Below are 23,203 nucleotides of genomic sequence, written 5' to 3'. Positions count from 1 at the left end.
ATTTATTTCCCTGGGTATGTGTAATTTGGAAAGAAGGATTCTTGAAAAGGCAATCCTTCAAAATATAACTTTAACATCACCCCACAGAATTTCAAACCAACCAAGCACTCCTTCTGCCTTGGGATAATTTTCCCCCACGTTACAATTCTCTTCCAGCTTTACATGCACCCAAACAGTCTTACCCCCCTGAAGAACAACTGCCCTTAGGAATAATCCCCTGGAAAAGCTACCCACAGCACATCTGCTGGTGGTTTCTCGTGGGTCCCCTGTCCCTAGCCCCACAGCATTCTTTAAAGGAGGGGAGAAGAAAGTAACTTAAAAAAAGACACAAACCTTATGAGAAGACACAAACAACTCTTCATGAAAGTACAGTTGAATTTATTTTCATAGACTGCCATTTGATAAAGAATCCCTACGATGAATGTTTCTTGACATGCAAGAGTTGGCATTAACAGCTTAGTTACTATAAATACTGCCTCCTGGAAGCAGTGCAACTGTGTTAGTTTTAAGACTACAGACTTTATTACTCCAATCTTATTCAGTCTACATGGAAATCAGAAGGTTCTGAACAGCTGGTTGGGAAGGTAGCCAAGATGCAGGAAAGATGTCTGTGCCTCCTTTTCAAGGGCGGCCAACTCTTGAACAGTAGGTGCCAAAATATCCACATGGCCTTTATAGTTTCCACCTGCATCACACACACAAATCACAAAGTAATGTAAACTACACGCTTGAAGTACTTGTCAGCAATAGTTTGGCTCAATTCTAACACTTTAAACATCACTTCTAGCAATAAAAATGGACTACTGGGCAGGGTGTCTTCAGAAAGTCAGTTGTAAAATCTTAAGCCAATTATTTAAACATAACTGACTTGACCTTACTAAAAGCTGCCCTTCCCCCCTCCCTCCCCTCCCTCAATCTGCAAACTCTAGTCTAGCCTGACTCAAAAACATTCAGGAACTAACTAAGGATGAACCTTCCAGGTTGGCTGGCACCTAAGGCAACGGCTTCTGGCTCCTTGTTCAAAATTACATATTATTCTCCTGTGTCCTAATAATCCCGTAACAAGTTCAAGTGCTCTTGTGACATTAACACTTGGAGAGAAGCAGCTAAGCAGCTGTCTCTCATTCACACACAGATCACACAATAAAATTGCTGTAAGACAAGAGTGGACAAGTGTTTAAGAGTACAAGTAGTTATACTCATTAATATGCTAATAACATACTCAGCACGTTGAAACAAAATTACTCTCCTCACAAACCCGAGTTCAAAAGGGGTACATTCACATGTAAAGCAGACTTTGAACTAGTCAAAGCTTACCACCAGCAGCCCTTTTTTGACCATAGGTAACTTTCCCATCAAACTCATCCACTGGAACCTTTATATCAGGCTCAACTTGAGAAATGGTACAGTTGAGATGTTCTTCTATCTCAGACAGCAGCTAAGAAAGAGAGAAAATGGATATATTTCCAAATAAAACTCTAATTCTGACAGTTATAATTTTAACAGCATTCAATAACCAGCAAAACCTGAATCCATAGGATAAATGAAAATTAGATTGCTGAAGATAAAAGCTCACCCATAATAATTTACCAACTACAGCCAGTATTACCCACCAACCATCACTACTCTTCTCCACTGTTACAGATTGTTAATGGTGGAGAGGCAGCTTTTGTAAACAGACAGTCCTCATTGCCCACATTAACCCAATGCTCCCTATGTCTTCCAATCTCACCTGCATCTCATTATACCATATAGTACAGCCCCCGTCTTCCTTGAGTCTTGTGTTGTAACATCCTTTTCCACGATTGCTACACACATGATACCAAACCTAGGTTAAAGATGACGAAAATGTGAGCATGTAGAGAAAGTACATGCTAAACACTTTACTTAAAAAGAAAATTACTTCCTTAAAGCACTGGAAAAATAAAACTACATATTTCTTGCCCAATTACTGTTACTACTCAGTAGCTCATTACATAGACCTTCTGAGATTTTTTGAGAGTAATCCAAAAACTGCCCTAAAATAGATGTCAGCTGTAGAAATTCTCAGACAGAAAATGGTAAAAGATGCTGAGCACCAGTGGCTTATACCTGCCATCCTAGCTTACTGAGGAGACTGAGATCTGAGGATCACAGTTCAAAGCCAGCCCAGGCAGTTAAGTCTGTGAGATCCTTTTTTTTTTTTCCTGTTCGTTGGGGCTTGAACAGCTTGACAGCTTGGGCGCTGTCCCTGTGCTCTTCAGCTCAAGGCGAGCACTCTACCACTAAAGCTACAACACCACTTCCTGTGAGATCCTTATCTCCAACTACTCACTGGAAACAGGAAGTGGTGCTGTGGCTCAAAGTGGTACAGTGCTAGCCTTGAGCAATTATAAGCTCAGGGAAAGCACCCAAGCCCTGAATTAAAGTGCTAAGACCAAAAAAATAAATAAAAACAGTAAAAAAAAAAAAAAAATTGGGGATTACCATAAAAACTAAATAGGTTTTATACAAGAGAATCAAAAACTAGGGCAAAATGTGTAATTTAATTATAACTTTTCTATAAATCTATAATTATATCAAAATAAGTTATTCACCCTAAGCAGTCTTCTGAGGTACCACACTACAATTTTTAAGTATTTTTTGTCAAAAAGTTATATAAAGGCAAATCTTGTTTTGTATTTTTTCTGTCTTGTCCTATGCTTGTTTATTCAATGAATAAAAGAGAATAAATTGCCATAAAAGCTCATGTCCTTATATTCCAGTTGCCTGAATCCAACTGAAATGGGAAATCAAATGGCTTTTATTGCCAGCATCTAAAAATTACAACACACACAATGAATTCAATGGAGCACTGACAAGATTACCTTTTCTTTTTCTGTTGCCACCAGGGAAATAGCCAAACCCATCCTAAAAGATTTGAAAAATCTTTATTAGACTTCATTTCTGAAACACAGAAGCTTAAACAGGAGGAAGAGATCACAGTAATACCTTTCAGCTCTTCCTACTCTGCCGATTCGGTGTACATAGTTTTGCTTTTCATCAGGCAGGGTGACATTTATGACTACAAAAAAATAAAAGCAACTATTAACCACTGCCATTAGTTGGAAATTTTAAAAACGTACTGAGCTTTATGCATCTAAAATTTAATTTGCAGGCATAAAAAGTTGTTTTTTTTTTAAATTTTACCGTAAGGAACACCATGGATATCAATTCCTCTGGCAGCTACATCTGTGCAAATCAAGAATCTTACATCTCCCTTCTAAAGAGAACCAAAAGAAAAAGGAATGTCAGAAAATATGCTAAAAATACAAATAAATATTATCTTTTCACTAGGTGAGATCTCTAATAACTAAACGTTAATATCAGATTAGAGGTTTATAAATTCATAATTGAAGACGTTTTATGTTATGATTTGCTGAAATATGCCACTTAAGATAATAAAGATTGGATTCATTAATTAAACCACTGCTTAAATTTGGCTTAAACTTGAGAGATGTTTAGTTTTCAGAAATATTTTGAAAATTCAAGAAAAAGATAAAACAGAATATAATGTATAAATATAAATCCAGACTACTTGACATATTCCTTCCTTCAAGGTTGCACTGTTTTGTGTTAATAGACAAAAATCCCAAAGTAAAGAAAATACAAATTAGCATTTAGATGTCATTTGTGTGCAGCAAAATTAAGAGATTTGGAGGAAAGAAGAACATACTGAGTTCAGGTCTAGTCCAATTCCCAGAGGAAAAAAAATAGGCCCATGCTGACTCTAGGCCAGGCAATATGTTTAAACATCTATATCAAGTATGTCCAGCATGGAAACATAATCTTAATGCTCCCAAACCCAGTGCTCCCTGCTTCATGTCCGTCTTCAATTAATTTCCAAATTAAATTTCTGTAAGTATTACTATATACTTTCTTAAGGAAAAAAGACAAAGAAGACTCACAGACATGGATTACCTATTCTTCTCCCAAAACAATCGATATTTCTTAAACAGAGAATTGTATTTAGTAGTACTGTGCTGGCAGGGAAGAGGACATTTACCATGATGAACCCCTGCCACCATGTCAGACTAGGAGTGTTCCAGACTTTCTAGGATAAGAATTGCTTTAATAGTATTAAATGAAACTGATTAACTCTAGAATTGCCGCTTCCTAAGTAGTAAGAATATATAGCTAACTAAATATTAGTACCTTAAATCTCTCCAGGTTTTGCTTTCTCTCATGAGGCTTTCTGTCACCATGAAGACAAACACACGAGAACTGATGTCCTTTTTTATCAGGTCCTAGTAAAAAGTATTGAACATTTGACCATTTAGGCAATCATTACACCTAAAAACCATATTAAAAAGCCAATAGAAGTTGGATCATAACACTACCATATAATTCTACAAATTCTATGCCTCAACTTGCCTTAAACCACAGTAACATAATTTCTGTCACAGGCAAAATGGCATTACATGGAGCATTAAAATTGATTTGCTTTTCAGAAGATTCTAAGTTACCTTCCCAATCTGCAAGAGTAGATTAGGCAATGTGCCAATTAAGAACTTCTTTATTCTCTATAAAACTAAGAACAAAAAAGCAGGCACAAGGCTCATTTGTGGAGACCCAAAGTGAGCACCATAACATTCACACCGTCCCTAAAAGGCAGGCGCCCACAGCCTGGCTTCTCCCCTCGAGGTGTTCTAACTAGCTTAATCACATTGCATTTCTGGGCTGGAGCTGATTGTTTTGAAAGAGCACAATGGTAGGGTAGAGAGGTACCACTTTGGAAGTAGGTAGAATGTCCTCAAAAAAGGACATTCTTCAATTAGACAAAGAACATTTTTAAAGGAATGCAGTTTATCCTATATTAGGATAAACACCTCCTAGAACTGAACACAACCTGTAGGTACCACTCTGAGATCATTAAGAATAATAATTATGGCCGAGTGCCAGTGGCTATAATCCTAGCTTCTGTAATCCTTGCTACTCAGAAGGCTGAGATCTGAGGATCAAATCCAGCCCAGACAGGAAGGTCCATAGACTCTTAACCCCAATTAAACACCAGAAATCGGAAGTGGTGCTGTGATTCATGTGGTAGAGTGCTTGCCTTGACCCCCAGAATTCAAGCCCCACAACCGACAAAATAATAATAACAACAATAATTATTAGTTATTATTATGTCACTTGACTGTGCTATACAGTCAGTCAGGTTCAACAAAGGATTGAAAACACTACTACATTCTGAAAGGCATCAATTCAAAATGGCTAACATGAAAAACAGTTATGCAGAGGCAAAATAACAGGGAAAAAGAACTTCCATAAGCATATAGCTGAGGTGTTATTGAACCATGAATTCCAGTAGTTTCCACTCTCTGGAAGGGATGCTATCCTATCCTCTATTCTCTTCCCTACCTCCCTTGAAGTTCTTGAACCTGATATACATTGTGATTTGCTTTTAGTTATGGTTTGGTAAACTTGTTTTCTAGGGAGAAGCAACCAGAATATTTAGGAAAGGATAAAATCTGGTTACTAGAACTTGGAAAGAAAATGTGTTACTATTCAATGTAATAAGCAGGGATCATTTGTTCAGACTAATTCTTTATTCTGTACCAGGTGTGGTGGCCCATGCCTGCAATGTCAGTTACTTGGAAGGTAGAGAGCTGATGGACTGTGGAAGGTCAATACAGAGAAAATGTTAGTGAGATCTCACATGAACAAGCCAGGCATGGAGGCAACATGTGTAGTAATCCCAGCTACTTGTGAAGCATAGGTAGGATAATTATGCCAAAAACACCATCAGAAAAATAACTAAAGCAAACAGGGCTGGGGTGTGGCTCAAGTGGTAGAGTACTTGCCTAGCAAGTACAAGGCACCAAGTTAAACCACAAATCATCATTTAAAAATAAAAAATAATCACTTAAAAATTTAAAAAAATCATTAGATTTATACAGTGAGGGCTTTTGGGTACGAGGTCCTTCATTCAGCATGTTTCTGAGATTCATAGTTCATGTAGTTTAAAACCCTGTGTCTACCAGCACACTTCAATCCACTGTACTATTTATTTATACTAATTTCATTAGTGTAGTCTCACTTCCTCATATACTGTTCCTTTAGTGATTACTATTATTTTAGATACTTTATACTTTAGGTATTTTATCGTTTAACATTAAAGCTAAGCAATAAATTCATATCTCTCCCATGCGACAGAAGGGCCTCAGAATACTAGGATTCAAGTTCACTATAAAGAAGATAAAGCTGTGTGGAGAACATTTTCACTGTTTCCCCGGGACTTACCAAATGGAAAAGTACTGGATAAACAGACTGATAACAATCAGTTCTCACAGCTCTAAGTTACATGAATCTAGTAATCTATTCAATGAGGAAACAAACATAATTTACTTCAAGTGAAAAAAAAGTTACCTCCTCCTTGTTGCATAAAGTACTGCTCCAAGTTATCACAGTCTATTTTGGTTCTGCAGAAGATAATTGCTTGATCCATCTTGTGTTCCTTGATTGCTCGGACAGCATACTCTCCCTTCAGGATTTTAATAGCTTCCGACCACATCTCTTGAATATCAGAGCAACAACAAAAAAATCCAAAACATTTCAACCTCAAGTTGTCATGATTATATATAATTCATCACAGACTTACTGCTCAACTCTAAGAAAACTGCTTTACTACAAGTACCACAAACAAGACATCATATGAAAGAGAGAGCAAGTCAATACATTCTTGTCTTTGTTATTCTTCCTGTTAACATTTTTACATTACTTTCTCAGGTACAAAATACCAAAAACCTCATTTCTTATGAAGACACACACAAATTAAAATAAATAGAAACTCACAGCAAAACTTTGTTACCTTTCATGGAGAGCTACTCATAATCTGCCCTTGCATTAATTTACCTAAATGTTCAATAAATGCAATGTTTGGATTTGTGTGTGTTTGGTTCTGGGCCTAGGGCTTAGCACAACTGAGACCATAAAGCCTTCAGTTCAAGTCCCAGGTCCAGCATACACATACATAAGATTTCAGAAAATTCATCTTTTTTTTTTTTTTGGTCAGTCATAAGGCTGGAACTCTGAGCCTGGGCGCTGTCTCTCAGCTCTTAAGCTCAAGGCGAGCGTTCTACCACTTAAGCCACAGTGCTACTTCCAGTTTTCTAGTGGTTTATTGGAGATAAGAGTCTCACGGACTTTTCCTGCCCAGGCTGGCTTTGAACCGCGATCCTCAGATCTCGGCCTCCTGAGTAGCTAGGATCACAGGCATGAACCACCAGCGCTGCCAGAAAATTCATCTTTCAGATACATGTCACAAATCTGCCAGTGAATTCAACCAAGAAGCAAATACAGTCAGTCTGACCACTGCCAATGACCTACTACACACATTCTATGTTGCCTAGTGGGTTTAAGATCCAATTCTTAGGCTTTAGTACCATCTTTGTATTCTGATGTACATTCATACCTTGTAGACATGAATCAAAGTGTCTCAGCTATACCTAGAAGTATCCTCACAACATTGAAAATTTAATGTTAGAGTTTTCTAAAAACTGATTAATGGGTCCAGAGAGTCTCAGTTTGGGAACACAAACAAGTTCTGGAGATTGACAGTGAAGATAGCTGTACAATGCAAATACTAATGCCATGGATCCACTAGAAAAATAGTCAAAATGGTACATTTTATCTATGTACATTTTACCACACCAAAAAAAGAAAAATCATTAAACCAGAATAGATCATTTTTCTATCTTTCACTGTTGTAACTGAAAATACTTTTAACCTCAAATCTCTCATATGACATTTATTCTGGAATTTCAGAGATAATATCTGTCTCAGAGAAGTTTATTCATTTCCTATGATCAATATGAACAGTGATTGAGATGCCAGAAGATTAGTAAACTAAGTTCAGTGACTGACATTCCTTCTTTAAGCTGAGTTACAGCTTTCTCTCCATTACTTCATTATTTTTGCTTTCATTTTCAAATTTCCTGTTTAAGAGTAGATAGTGCATAAACTCAACACAGAAAAACAATTAATTTTCCAGATCTTCCAACACATTTTATTGACTCAACTTACCTGGACTGTTAGCACCAGGTCTTGTGTTGTCTTTTGCATGTACATCATCAGTCTATCAAGAGAAAGGGATAAAAAAGGAATAGAGAAAGTTGAGAGTGGTTGCAAAGACATTTTATTATTATTATATTTGAAAGAGGAACTATGTTTCTCTTTGGCTCACATATCAGACATCTTTATAATCTAGACAAGCCACTTTTTAGGTTCAGGAAAATCCTTCATTAATGGTAGATTTAAGGCAATTAATTACAAATGTAAGAATAAAAACACAAATGTGTTTTTCAGATTACTGTGTATTTATAATAACTATATCCTTATGTGAAAATAAATGGAATCACAGTGGGAATGACGACAAGATGACCACATTAAGGTGGTTTTCAACAGGCTATGGTGGGCATCCTATTAAAATATTGCTAAAAATGGAAATTACTGCAGCTGAACTTAGATATGCTATACTATTTACTTATAAAAATTGTATCATGAAAGCTGATGCAGAAGTCATTTTATAAACAATAAAAGGGGTCCCTCATTCATTCAGTGAACTCTATTATTTTAAAGTTCCAAGCTTTCACAGTGGCATGTAAAACTTTTCTTTGGCAGCATAATATCTGATCACTTTAAAGTACCATTAAGAGCCCAGGGTTCACAAGCTCACGAGCAGCTTTACTCTATACAAGAATTAAGTCTGCAAAGTACTTACCCTAATGTGGTTTTTCCCCAGCCTTTCCCAGAGCCTGTCATTTTTGGGATTCACAGGGACAACAACGTGGTGCACAGTATCGGGAACAGAATCTTCTCCTTTTAAATCAACCCATGTGGGAAAATGCATTATCTTCTCCGACAGCTTCTTTACATCAAAGGAATGCAAAGTAGCAGAGCAAACAATCACCTAAGAATAGGAAACCTCAAATTCAGACAAACTTTTAATTTATAACAATAATTACAATATCAGACTAATACTGGTGTGGAGTCAAAATAAGATAGTGTGGTCTCCAAAGACATGCTCTAATTCTGTGTAGCAAGGACCAAAGACATGTCCTAATTCTATGTAGCAAGGATGCTCGTGACCTCGGGCAGGCCAACATCTCTGAAGGTCAATCCCTCACTCTCACAAAGAAATCATGCCACCTCTTCCTCACAGTCTTACAAACTAAGTAAAATTAAAAGGTTTTTGAAAATCAGAAGTCTTCCAAGTTACTATTTATCCCCTTCTCACAAAACCTTATTCCTCTCAAATACTTCCTAAGGGAGGATAAGAAAATTAAAAACAACCTTTTCAAAAATGGCCACTGAGGAGTTGTTTGTCAATAGCTGAAGTTATTTTTCCTTCAACCAAGAAGCCATGCTAATAATATAAGTATATTAATCCCAGATGCTCTACAGGAAAGAACAGCTGAGGACTTGTACTTCGTCTTTTGTAACATCTAAGATACTGAAGCAAAATACTTTTGACCCTGAATTAATGTATAACAATTGGCTATATATATTGTTAAGTTGCATTAGTCATTTGATACCTGAAGTCTTTTTCCATCAGAGGTAATCTGAGGAATCTGACTGTGCATCCTATTTATAAAATCAGAATAACCTTGAGAAAGAAGCCCATCCTGCAGGAAGTAAAGAAAAACACACATGTTCAATCAGCATCATAATCTTTCCCTTCTAAGTCAAATTGAAAATGTATGATAAAGAAACTAATCACTATCTGTATTTTCAAAATGATTATTTTCTATTGGATATTCAAAGATAAAGTAATAAATTCAACCTCAAGTTCCTTAAGACTAAAATATGAAAAGCAACAATTATCGATCTAAAATCATACTCTAGCATTCCAGGAAGAATGCAATTATAACTTATGTCCTTAAAATTATGAGTTTGGCATGAAAGTCTAAGTGCTATGTAACAGATCATCCTGAAAGTAATTTTTAAGACTATCTCAAAAGCTTCAAACACATTGATGGCCTTCCAGATCATCCACCTTTTCCAACTATGACATAAAGAAGTAATTTGTAATGTATAAAAATAATTTATGAAAAGATACCCATTTAGAGTAAAAAAAAAACTCATGAAGTACAACTATAATAGATCAATAAAGACTTCAAGAATGATTAAGAAATAATGACATGGAATATTTATACTTTACAAGAAAAAAAGATCTTCCTCGATTCATCAAAGCTTGTCTTCAACTACTTAAACTAACAGTCACCTCCCAGTCCACAGGTGATTAGACTGCTGTTGGATATCAAGTCCTTTCATAAAATGGTGTAATATTTGATGAACACTCTCTCATATTCTTTACATTGTTTTCATATTCTGCATACATAATGCAATGTAAATAGTGCAAAAAATAGCAGAATCATAATGCAATGTAAATAGTGCAAAAAATAGCAGAATCAATTTTTTTTATTCAAGCTTGGTTGAATCTTTGACTATGAAATATAAATAGGGTCTACTGTATTTATATTGTTCTTCATTTTACTATTTAGCTCTAAAAATGTCAACACATTTTCTTTATCTCTAAAAATGTAAACACATTTTTTAAAAAAGCATGACTATATTTGAACATACAGCTTCATCCAGGACCAGGAATCTGACTTGAGATAAGTTCAGTTTTCCAGTTGACACCAAATCATCTAGTCTTCCTGGAGTACCTACAACAATATCCACCTGAAAAATAACAAAAGCATCTAATGAAAATAGAAGAACTATTGTAACTGCCAAAAATAGAACCAATAATCTACTTAAAATAACAACATACATACTGAAGTATCATAGTCAATGTTAAATTTCTGAGGAAAGAGATATACATATTACCATACATTAAACTTCAGTTTGGCTTTATATAAATGTGAAGACTTTGGCAAATGATTTTGGATGATAGTAACTATAATATATATAGGCTAATGTATAAAATTCTTTTCTGAGGAAAAGTCAGATAAATTTGCATGAATTTGCAAGTAAACCAGAACCGACAATTCCAGTCTTACATTATTCAACTGTGTGACCACCACTTTTTAAGAATATTCTAATATCAGTTTTCTCATTTTTAATTGGAGGAGTACCTTTGTTTTGCAAGGTAATTTATGATACTTAAGAGAGAAGATACATAAAGTTCTTGAGTACCCAGTGTACTGGGGGCTCAATAAATTTCATTATACTTAACAATATTGGTGATTATAGGAAAAAATAAGTATTTGTCAAGTGTTCACAGCCACTGTGCTAACCATCTTACAAAGTTTCATTTCCATTGACCACTCTGGTAAGTACACAACTATTATTATTCCTATTTTTAATTAGATTAGCATAAATTACACAAAGGAGTTTCATTCTGATTTTACATACACACATATCCTTTGATTATATTCATCCCCTCCATAACTCTCTGCATCTCCTTCCCCCTAAGTTTTCAGTAGGTTTCATTATGTTATGTCGCTGCTATATGTAATGTAACTCAACCACAAACACCCTCTCTTTTGCTGCTCCTCTACCTTTCTGCTGCCTTCCTCCCCAAATAGTCCCTCTTTTGAAATCATGTCTATTATTCTTTTTAAATAAGAAAACAGGAGTACAGAATATTAAAGTCACAAGCATTTAGTTTATTCAGGTAGTGAGTATCCAGACTGGCATTCAAAGGAAGTATAACAACATTAGCCATTCCAGCATGCTGTCTGTACAGCAACTTTAGGTGATAAGAAAATGAAGTAGTTCTCTTCTCTAACTCCAATGCCAACTTGCTTAAATATAACCCAGCACGAAGGCTTCAGTCAGATTCAAAGTTTGAAATATGACTGATGAATGCAGATCTAATTTACTGAAAGCACTGTAGTTGGAAAATATGAGGCAAGAAACTTACTGTTTCTATTTAAGAAATTAAGACTAAAAATGAACCTATTAAATTTCTTACCAAGCATAAAAATAAAATGTAATCTACTAAACAAAATATATCAAAGCAATAGCATTTATCTCACAATAACACTAACAAGTGTAGTAATGATCCCTTGCTCTGACTATACTATACCAAGTCAGATCTAAAGTCTATTGAGGGATGAAAGAGGTATTGATCAACATGCATTATCAGAAACTGACATGTTAAATTGTAACTTCTCTGTACAACTACATAATAAATTTACAATAAAAAAAAAATAAAGTCCAGGCCTGGGAATGTGGCTCAGTGGAAGAGCACTTGCCTAGCATGCTCAAAGCCCTGGGTTGGATTCCTCAGTACCACATACACAGAAAAGAACGGAAGTGGCACTGTGGCTCAAGTGGTAGAGTGCTAGCCTTGAGTAAAAGCAGCTCAGAGACAGTGCCCAGACCCTGAGTTCAAGCCCCAGGACTGGCAATAAATAAATAAACAACAAATAAATAAAGTCCACTTGGGATCAAAATAAGACTGATAGAGGAACCAATGGAATGGAAGGGAGGTCTAACTGTTTACCATGACTTAGTATCAAGTCATTTAGATTAACTGAAATATTCAGAAAAGGCACTAAGACAAATCTGAATATTCATTCCCTGAGTTAAAATATAATTCACAAAGTCTTACCTTCAGAGAACTGACGAACACAGTGAGAATTCCCCAAACTTCTTCCCCAACAACTGGAAGTTTTAGCTTTGTCCTTCACGGTCACGTATCTGAGCAGTCTTTAAGACTTCTCCTTACCATATGTAAGCTCATTTTTCTCCTACCAACTATCTACAACTCCTCATCCTTCCAAGAGACTCTGCTAAAACTTCTACTTTTTTCTGCAATCTACTGCATCTCCACTTTTAACCTTAATTTTAGTCTCTGCATTGTAAATGCCTCATTCCTCCCCCAAATAAGTGTGACATTTAATTAGTGAAAACTGTAAGAAAATTATCAGGTGCTAAAAGATTAAACAAATTTATCTATAGTCAAATTCTGTACAAACATTTTAGAGCAAGCTACCAATCTGTATACTTTTGGAGGAGAAAAGGTATGTTCAAGATGTTTCTGATAAAAAATAGTCTTTTGACCTTTTACTAATTTCAGCTTCATTTATTTTTCTTAAGGGGAAAAGAAAACAAAAACAGAACCATATTGCTAAACAACATGTGCATGCTTGTGTGCTGAGCAGGGCGGAGGGGTGCAGGAGGGGAGACTATTCCTTTGAAAAAGAGGTCTCACTGATCCCGCTGGTCTCAAATTTGTAACCCTATACCATCTCTCAAATGCTGGAATTATAAGCATGACCATATCAGTTTCTAAGAAGTTTTTTTTTTTTGGTCCAGTTGTGGGGTCTGAACTCTGGGCCTGGGCGCTGTCCCTCAGCTCTTCAGCTCAAGGCTAGCGCTCTACCACTAGAGCCACAGCACCACTTCCGGCTTTTTTCTTTTTGCTTATGTGGTGCTGAGGAATCGAACCCAGGGCTTCATGCATGCAAGGCAAGCGCTCTACCACTGAGCCACCTTCCCAGCCCTCTAAGAAGTTTTTAAACATTAAAAGTACAACTTACCCCATTATCTAAAACAGAGAGTTGATCCCGTGCTGCAACACCTCCAATGATCAGAAGCTCCCTGAAATAAGTCAAAATGATAATGCCGAAAGACAGTAAAGTCTGTTTTTACACTGCTAGATCCTATGTATTCTGGGAAATTATATACTAAATACTTCCAACGTCAGAAGCAAAGCCAGGAACAGCTGGCATGTAGTAATTTTAAAAAATGTGAACACTTAAGTGTACACAAAATGATTGGTCATTTAAGTATCCTTCTATATTAGGATAATTCAAGCTCTTCTAAAACCAAGTTTCAATTTATCTTTAAAGATATATGTAGTTGTATATGTAAAAAAATTTCTAAAAGAATAAAGTCTATACTGGGTGCCAGTGGCCTACACCTATAATCCTAACTACTCAGGAGATCTGAGGATCGCAATTCAAAACCAGACCAGGCAGGAAAGTCCATGAGAGTCTTATCTCCAATTAACCACCAGGAAATCAGAAGTGGCACTGTGGTTCAAGTGGTAGAGCTCAGGGACAGCACCTAGGCCCAGAGTTGAAGCCCCAAGACCAAAAAAAAAGAATAAAGTCTACGTAAAATGGTTGACATCAAGAAAGGACACTAGAAACTGAAGATAAAAGTAAGACTTAATTTCAAAGTAATCGTTTATGTTTGAATTTTTCTCATTTCAACAAGTGGGGCTGGGACTAATGTATACATATATGCAAAAGTCTACACTCAGACCCTTTCTTTACACCAAACACAAGAATTATCTCTACATGGAACTGAACAAAACTGAAAGGTGTTATAAAAACTCACAAAAAATGGTAGAGATTTTCATGACCTTATTTTAAACACTATACAATTCCAAAACACAGTGACAAAATAAATTTAGAATTCTTGAAAATTAAGTTTAGAGATACTAAGAGAGTAAAAATACAAAATCATAAAATAGAATACTTTCAGACAAAAATCTAATATACAGAGTAATATGCCTCAAAATCTATTAAGAACTGTTAGAACTCAAGGATAAGAGAAGTCAACCCAATTTTAAAATGGACAAAAGATGGGGCTGGGAAGGTGGCTCAGTGGTAGAGTGCTTGCCTTGCGTGCATGAGGCCCTGGGTTCGATTCCTCAGCACCACATAAGCAAAAAGAAAAAAGCCGGAAGTGGCGCTGTGGCTCTAATGGTAGAGCGCTAGCCTTGAGCTAAAGAGCTGAGGGACAGTGCCCAGGCCCAGAATTCAGGCCCCATGACCGGACCCCAAAAAAAAAAAGCAAAAAAAAAAATAAATAAAATGGACAAAAGATTAAAACATTTCTCCTAAGATAAACAAGTGATGACCAGCACATGAAAAGATGTTCATTGTTATTAACGATGACAGTAATCCAAGTCACAAGGAGATAACAAGGTCTTTCACACCGTGGGGAGGGCAACGCGCCCAACCACAGGGAGCATGTATGAGTGAGGCTACAGAGAGCCCTCCTCATACATTGCTAGGAAGAACAAAAATGGCACAGTTGCTTTGAAAAATAGCTCAGCAGGGCTGGGAAAGTGGCTCAGTGGTAGAGCGCTTGCCTTGCATGCATGAGGCCCTGGGTTCGATTCCCCAGCACCACATAAGCAAAAAGAAAAAAGCCAGAAGTGGCGCTGTGGCTCACGTGGTACAGCGCTAGCCTTGAGCTGAAGAGCTGAAGGAAAGCGCCCAGGCCCAGAGTTCAGGCCCCACGACTGACAAAAAAAGAAAAATAGCTCAGTAATTCCTAAAAACATTAAACATCAAATTACCATCAAAAATATTTTACTGTTTGACTAACCATGACTTTTAAAAACTATATTTATCACAGAGCGCCGGTGGCTCATGCCTATAATCCTAGCTACTCAAGAGGTTGAGATCTGAGGATCACAGTTCAAAGCCAGTCCAGACAGGAAAGTCTCTTGTATCCAATAAACCACCAGAAAACCAGAAGTGGCACTGTGGCTCAAGTGGTAGAGCACTCGCCTTGAGCTGAAGAGCTGAGGGACAAGTGCCCAGGCCCAGAGTTCAAGCCCCACAACTGACAAAAAAATAGTAATAATTATATTTATCTTTAAGTACTTGTTCAAAGGGGTTACAACTCATATTTGTTTATGAGTAAAATCTCACCCCTTTCATCATTCTCCTCCATCCCTCTAACCCTATCCATCACCTCAATTTTCCTAATTTCATAGTATATACATCGAATTTTAGAACTGCATTCTCCTCTTTTCCTCTATTCATTCATCTACCCCGCCATGACTTTTTTCTGTAAGACAAGAAAAAAAAACCACAATTTGGTTTTGCCTTAAAAAATAACAAAAATACCACTTACAAAGGAATTCGTTTTAAGTTTTATAAAGGAAACAGTGATACTACATATAAAAGTTAATCATATTTGTTTACTGATGCATGTGTATTATGTATATATAATAAATATTTCTTTTCTTTTGTACTGTTCTTCTAAACCACTTTAAACCTAATGACAAAAAGGCATCTGAGCACAAAGAAGGACCTACCTTAACTTAGGATTATCAATATACTTCTTAAACTGTTTAACATTATTCAAAGTTTGTTCAGCTAATTCCCGGGAGGGTTCAACAATGAGAGCTTTTGGAGCATTGGGAAGAAACTTGGTTTGTGTCACTTGTGCATTACCTTAGGAGAAAAAAAAAAAGATTACAACACATTTATGTCACACCTAAAAACACCACTGTCTATAAAATATGAGCTTGAATATGTCAAAGTTTTAAATAACAACTGTCAAAAAGTACAGGAGACAGGGCTAAGAGTGCAACTTGAATGGTAGGACACTTGCCTGGCATGCTTGAGCTTCTGGTTTCAATTCCCCAGTAAGGAGGGAAATAAGTATGGAAGACAGTCAAACAAAATAAGGCCAAAATTCCTAAAACAAACTATATTTCTTTTTTTGGTTCGTGGGGCCTGAACTCTGGGCCTGGGCGCTTTCCTTCAGCTCTTCAGCTCAAGGCTAGCACTCTACCACTTGAGCCACAGCGCCACTTCCTGCTTTTTCTGCTTATGTGGTGCTGAGGAATCGAACCCAGGGCCTCATGCATGCAAGGCAAGCACTCTACCGTTGAGCCACCTTCTCAGCCCCAAACTATTTTTCTTTAAGCCTACTTTTGCAATAAATGTAACTGATTGTTATGTCTATTAAAATGACCCATTTGTTTGTGGTAAACAAACCAGAGTTTACTTTAAACATATACCAGGAAATCCAAAGGGGGAGGTATAAACTTTCACATTAGACTGCTTCAATTTACATTCAGTTCTATCATTTTCTTTTTCTGTGATTTTGGTTACTTCAATTTCCTATTCCTCAGGCTCATCGTCTGTACAAAGGAGAACACACTGTTTCATAAGGTTGTTGTGAAGAATAAAACCTTCCCTGTAAAGCACTCAAGAAGCTTAACAAGTACCAGTGCACATGTATTAGATACCATTACCAGCAAGGCTGAGGTGCTCTAAACGGCTAAGCTGAAAGCAAACAGAGTTCAGAATTAAGCTCTGAAACTGTACTTCATGGTTCAGTTACAACTTCGATGTGTGTGGACTTGATGGGTTCAGTTACAACTCTGATGTGTTAAAGACGTGTAACTAAGTCAGAAAGGGAGATAAACTGAACTCTCTCTGAGAAAACCTATTCACTGGAGTTTTCTCTAACATCCCATTATAGAAACCCATATCCTCTCAGGTACAAACCTGTGTGCTGTGACTTGACAACATAACTATCTGGTGCCTTGGAAAGAGCAACAAAGCCATCTTTAGGTGGAAACTTAAATTCTTCTTCCCCGAAGTTAAATTTTAGTTCAGCATTCTAGCAAATAAAGGAGAAAAATGTTAACCTAGTAGCAAACTGCTCCATAGAAGGTAATGCAAATGCAGCTGATGAACATATGAATTTCTACCTAGAATTTTAATTACCTTCAAAACACAGGCAGGAAAGAGAGCTTGATTTTTCATGTGTGCTGGTACTTCAAATGCCAGACCAAGATCTTTTCCTTAAAGAAACAAACACCACCAGAGAAACTGAAACAACAGAGAAGGACTTCCACACACTCAGCACTAACCTGCCAACCCACCTGAGCTCAGCTCACGCTTTCCCTCTGCACCCGTGGATAAGCCGTGCCACCTAGGATAGGACCAGGCTTTCACTTTTTTACTTTACATCTTCAAACTGCCCCCTCTCATCCTTCTACTGTAATTACCCCTTGTCTACAAGGTCACTGCCACTGCCCACTGCACAGCAAACACACCCCCAATTAGAGACTCTGAAAGCCTCCCTGAGCCCCTTTCCTTTCACTTACTTTCCATTTGCCTTCTCTCTCCATTTTTAGTATGTTCACTTCCTTTCATTCCATTGCCTATTGATTTGACTCAATCAGCAATCTTCACCCATTACCAAAACAAACACAGGTAGGCTGATATTGTCTACTTGCCAAATCCAGCAGTTAATTCTCACTCCCCATGTTTCTAGACTAAATCTAGCAGCAGCATTGGACACAAACTGCTTGCTTCTCCTCCTAGAGATGCTTTCTTCATCTAGATCACGTGACCTTACATGTTCCTGGTTCTCCTCATCCTCCTCTACTGGGTAATCCACAGCAAGCGGATTTCTAGCAAGAGGAACCTAGATCCCAGATAGTTTCTGTCTCAGAAGCCTGGGCCTCCTCACTGTGAATCAGGAACCTCAACCATACTTCTACCTCAAGACCCTCATATTTACTGTTCCCTCTGCCTGAAATGTTCTTCCAAAATATCCACACAGCCCACCATCCCACTCTGACTTCTATTCAATGTCATCAGCAAAGGCTTTTCTGACCATCTTATCAAAAAGCATGCATTCCCAGGCTGCTGTTACCATACACTCTCCTTCACAAACTTACCACCACCTAACATGGGATTTGCATGTCTGCCACTCCCCATCAGTAATGAGAGCCTTACAGAGAAATTCTTCCCGCACATTCTCTTTTCTGCCTTCAGCACTTATCAGTATACATGGCACAAAGCAAATACTCAATAAATGTATGTTCAAATGAAAGGCAAGAGGAACAAAGGGTGAAATCTTTAAAAAATCACAAATACTAAACAGCATTTAGCTGACAGTATTCACACAGAGCTTACCATTTTTGGAAAACTTGACTTGTCCTTTATCTATATCTAGATAACATCCAATGGTATCATGCATAGTGAATTCCTAGAAATCCAGAAAGTAATGCATGTTTAACAGGAAGCAGAATCTTAAATGAAGTCAATGTTCAAATATATTATCAAGAATAAAAGCAGTAGCTAGTATTTCAAAATTGATTTTCTTTTCTTTTTTTTTTTTTTAGGACCGAGAGTAGGACTTGAACTCTGTACTGATGCTTTTGCTCACTGGCCAGCACTCTATCTACTGAGCCTCCAACTCCTCAAAATAAATTTTCTTAATTGGCAACATATGTGTCAAAAAAGTCACTGAATGCATGCAACAGTATATATAACAGCAGGTGCATCTGACAGGTTTTTGAGTATTATCATGGGATGAGGTTTACCTGAAGAACTAATAATACAGTCAACATGATCAAACTAAGGAGAATAACATACATACAAGAGCCAAAGGCAAAATCAGAAGGACAGTACAATAGAAAAGGTTAATTTTTGAAGGGCTAATAGGTATCATGAAAGAAATACTGTAACTCCTACGTATTTATATTCTTCCCTAATATTTCTGTTCTGAAGTTCAACTTTAGAACAGTCTAATTACTGTGAGAAAAACATACAGAAAATCTTTTTTTTTTTTTTTTTGTTGGTCATGGAGCTTGAACTCTGGGCCTGGGCGCTGTCCCTCAGCTCTTCAGCTCAAGGTGAGCGCTCTACCACTTGAGCTACAGCGCCACTTCCAGTTTTCTGGTGGTTTATTGGAGATAGGAGTCTCACAGTCTCTCCTGCCCGGGCTGGCTTTGAACCTCGATCCTCAGATGTCAGCCTCCTGAGTAGCTAGGATTACAGGCGTGAGCCACCAGCGCCCGGCCAGAAAATCTATTTTTTTAAAGAATCATTTCTATATCCTCAGTCATGTCAGAAGTGATCAAATGAGAAAACTTATTAACGCAATTTAAATCAGGTAACATCATGGCTTACCTCTCCGTAATTATCGAACTGTTTATTATGGGATTTCTTTCCTGTACCACCAAATCCAAATCCAAATTTGTCAGTACCTAGATTTAAAAGAGTTTATGTAGTAGGCACACATAGAAAGTTACAAGCCATGTAAAAGAAGTGATTTTAAGAAACCATAGGTAAGTTTCTAAATTCTGAAACATCCAAAGCATTTTCAGCTGAGGGAGATCAGCAACACTAGGGACACTACACAGCCTACCTCTTTGCTATGGCCTCTAAGAAATCCAGAAGGAAAATCACAATACTCTGACATATCTCCAAGATGCTGTCTGGAACTAATGCTACCTTACCCTGATTTCGTATTCTTAAACCTTATTCTCCCTACTTTCATAATGTTCAAATACATATTTGTGTTTTAACAAGTTACTTATAATCTTTTTTTTGGAACAGGGCAAAAGCACTAATAAATATTATTTCTCTGTCTCTAAAACATAAAGTTTATGTTTTCCAAGCTAATAAAACATTAACATTCCACAAATACACATCAATTCAGTTACTTCGAAAACACTTACCTAGGTCTAAAGAGGCCTGCATGGTAGACCACCCAACTCTGCACAAACCTTGGTCGTGACAGGACACTTCATAGTAGTGTTTCCCTATAGGGGCAAAATACTCTAAGTTTTACATATTTTATACACATGATTCATATACCACGCAGCTTCTGAATTATCATTTGTATGTACCAAATAATGAACATAAGTACTCTAGGTATTTAAGGTATGTTCATACACAGATAGTCTCTAAAGTTTTTATAAATGTGGTTCCACACCTTTCATTAATCCTTTGGTAGCTCTGCACCCATGCCATTCCTTTACTTCTCTGCTTTGACAACAAAGACCATCCGACCCAATTGCTGGATTTGAGAAAAAGCAGACAAATCATGTCAGTACAAGTTTTAAGTCACATACTCTGAAATAAATACAATTCACTCTGAAAACAAATCTGCTATTACAATGTTCTAGAATTTGAGGCTTGCTGATTCCTGAGTGACAACAGTACTGTCCTTAAAAATCATTGCCCTTATTCATCCCAACTGTCCTTAAAAACGCTGAGGGCTAGGCCAGGCATCAGTGGGTCATACCTATAATCCTAAACTGTTCAGGAGACTGAGATCTAAGGATCATAGTTTGAAGCTAGCCTAAGCAGGAAAGTCTGAGATTCTTATCTCCAATTATGCAAAAAGCTGCAAAGTGGAGCTGCGTCTCAAATGGTAGAGGAGCACTAGCCTTAAGCACAAAAACTCAGGAACAGTGCCCAGACCTTAAATTCAAGCCCAGGACAGGAATATACACATATACAAACAAAAGTTCTATATTGATATCTGTTAACAAGGACAAAGTTTTACTGTATCAAATCCAGAAAGAACCAACATAGCTCCTAACCTGACTTGCACTAGTAGTAGCTGCCCCACCAACATGAATGTGTTTAGACAGCCATTCTCTAGGCTGTTCAAAGAACCTGGTACCAAGGACAGCACCGTACCTGTTCATTACTGTTCCCATTGTTGACTTTATACTTAAAGCTTAAATGACCACTATACTAAAATGTTATAGGAACTATTTTGGCTTGTTCCCAATTCACAGATCCAGAAATCATAATGGCAAAGTAGGAGAAAGCACATCAACTAACATATATCTATTATTGGCTAATACTGAACTCCATAAGCTAAGTTTCTATGTAATAAGCCAGTGGGTCACTGTGATGTCTGCACTAGAAATAAACCTAACTACTGCCCTAGTTCACATCTGCACCTCATATTCAGCACCTGGATATAGCACCTTCAAATTAACACCGCATCGCACATGTTCACTTGTCTAACTAAGATGAAGTCATTCAAGTATCAAGAAGAAAAAGCATGGGCTTGTGGAAATGACTTACATAAAACTCAGAACTTTTAAAACAGTTCACTAGCAGAGATGAATCCTTAAAATTCTTATAGTCAAAAGTCTTCCTGCATATATACAAACTAAGCTTTTATATAAATTAGATACCCTATGGTAAAGAATAGCAGATTTTGTTTGGAGTTATTAGTGCAAGTAGGCTGACCTTACATTCACATGAATACTTTTCTCATTCACCAACACCTGGTGACATTTCCACAACTCTAGTCCTTACTCATTCTTCATGATGGTTATATAACAGTTCTAATGTTAGTTAAATCACCCTCTGATCAATAAAACTTATTTGTATTGACTTCTTCATTACAAGTGCTGGTGCAACAAAATGTCTTGTACATACAACTTTTTTTTTTTTGGGTCGAGTTGTGGGGCCTGAACTCGGCCTGGGCACTGTCCCTCAGCTCTTCAGCTCAAGGCTAGCACTCTACCACTTGTGCCACAGCGCCACTTCCGGCTTTTTTTTTTCTGTTTATGTGGTGCTGAGGAATCGAACCCAGGGCCTTGAGCATGTAAGGCAAGCGCTCTACCACTGAGCCACCTTCCCAGCTTGTACATAACTTTGTACAGCTGCTTTTATTCTAATGAGCTAGATCCTACAGTAATGAATTTTTAAAATTTTAGTAGGTAAGTCAAACTGCTTTCAAGAAAATTCTAAGTGGAGCACACTTCATATTTGTTCTAATCAGAGGGATCTAGAGAAAATTTCTTAATATCTTTTTTATACTACTTAGGACTACTAATTCATATTTTAAATTACTCTGAATGGCTGTACAAGAGTTACAATTTAATATGTCCATTTATTTAGGGAACCATGTATCTTGATCTAAGTCATGTTCTCACTTTAACTTTTTTTTCTGAGTTTTTTTCTTTCTTTTTTTTTTGCCAGTCCTGGAACTTGAGCTTGAACTCAGGTCCTGTACTCTGTCCCTAAGCCTCTCTTAAGCCACAGTGCCACCTGCGGCTTCTTCTGAGTAGTTTATTGGAGACAAGAGTCTCACAGACTTTCCTGCCTGGGCTTGGCTTTGAACCACAATCCTCAGATCTCAGCCTCCTCAGTATCTAGGATTACAGGCATGAGCCACTAGAGCCTAGCTTTACAGTTATTAATTGTATATGCATGCTGGTTCTGGGGGTTTGCACTCTAATTCGACTTGTTCATTCACAAATGGCACTCTACCACAATGAGCCATAGTCCACTTCTTGCTTTTTGATGGTTAGAGATAAGAGCCTCATGAATCTGTCTGTAAAACTGGCTTTGAATCATAATCCTCAGATCTAGGCCTCCTGAGTAGCTGGGATTACAGGCATGATCCTCTGTCATTGTGCTCACTTTAATGTTCATTTCCTACTATCTGTATGATCCTTGCATATTTAGTGACTATTAATTTCTTCTCTCTCAACTGCCTGTTAATACCTTTACCTATTTTATTATTTGCTTCTTACTAGACTATTATCTGCTATTTACATAAAGAATCCTTATAGCAAGGCATGACAGCTCACATTGGTAATCCTAGTTACCCAAGAGACTGAAAACAGAACTGTTGTCTGAAGCCAGCCTGGGGAAAAATTCACAAGACCCCCTAAATCAACCAATAAAAAGCTCAA

The 23,203-nt window shown here is 37.2% G+C and overlaps 1 protein-coding gene across 1 annotated transcript in view; it reads right to left on the bottom strand.

The window, feature by feature from the left end:
* Positions 1 to 361: 361 nt before the first annotated feature.
* The window catches only part of Ddx1 (DEAD-box helicase 1), a 30,360-nt gene continuing 7,518 nt past the window's right edge, over positions 362 to 23,203 (bottom strand). Inside the window, exons 7-26 of the mRNA XM_042680770.1 lie at positions 20,470 to 20,553; positions 20,213 to 20,296; positions 19,662 to 19,738; positions 18,663 to 18,735; positions 17,463 to 17,539; positions 17,241 to 17,355; positions 16,037 to 16,175; positions 13,515 to 13,575; positions 10,606 to 10,704; positions 9,555 to 9,644; positions 8,741 to 8,929; positions 8,044 to 8,095; positions 6,388 to 6,534; positions 4,174 to 4,265; positions 3,169 to 3,241; positions 2,971 to 3,043; positions 2,847 to 2,889; positions 1,733 to 1,828; positions 1,318 to 1,438; positions 362 to 685 (exon numbers count right to left, since the gene is read on the bottom strand). Coding sequence (XP_042536704.1) covers positions 555 to 685; positions 1,318 to 1,438; positions 1,733 to 1,828; positions 2,847 to 2,889; positions 2,971 to 3,043; positions 3,169 to 3,241; positions 4,174 to 4,265; positions 6,388 to 6,534; positions 8,044 to 8,095; positions 8,741 to 8,929; positions 9,555 to 9,644; positions 10,606 to 10,704; positions 13,515 to 13,575; positions 16,037 to 16,175; positions 17,241 to 17,355; positions 17,463 to 17,539; positions 18,663 to 18,735; positions 19,662 to 19,738; positions 20,213 to 20,296; positions 20,470 to 20,553 — 1,916 coding nt within the window. The 3' untranslated portion in view covers positions 362 to 554. The remainder of the gene's footprint in view (positions 686 to 1,317; positions 1,439 to 1,732; positions 1,829 to 2,846; positions 2,890 to 2,970; positions 3,044 to 3,168; positions 3,242 to 4,173; positions 4,266 to 6,387; positions 6,535 to 8,043; positions 8,096 to 8,740; positions 8,930 to 9,554; positions 9,645 to 10,605; positions 10,705 to 13,514; positions 13,576 to 16,036; positions 16,176 to 17,240; positions 17,356 to 17,462; positions 17,540 to 18,662; positions 18,736 to 19,661; positions 19,739 to 20,212; positions 20,297 to 20,469; positions 20,554 to 23,203) is intronic.

Source organism: Dipodomys spectabilis, unplaced genomic scaffold (genome assembly GCF_019054845.1).
Source record: "Dipodomys spectabilis isolate Male_0828 unplaced genomic scaffold, ASM1905484v1 ptg000066l, whole genome shotgun sequence".
Taxonomy (NCBI): domain Eukaryota; kingdom Metazoa; phylum Chordata; class Mammalia; order Rodentia; family Heteromyidae; genus Dipodomys; species Dipodomys spectabilis.
The sequence above is the reverse complement of the archived record's forward strand: the minus strand, read 5'-3'. Positions and strand labels throughout refer to the sequence as shown.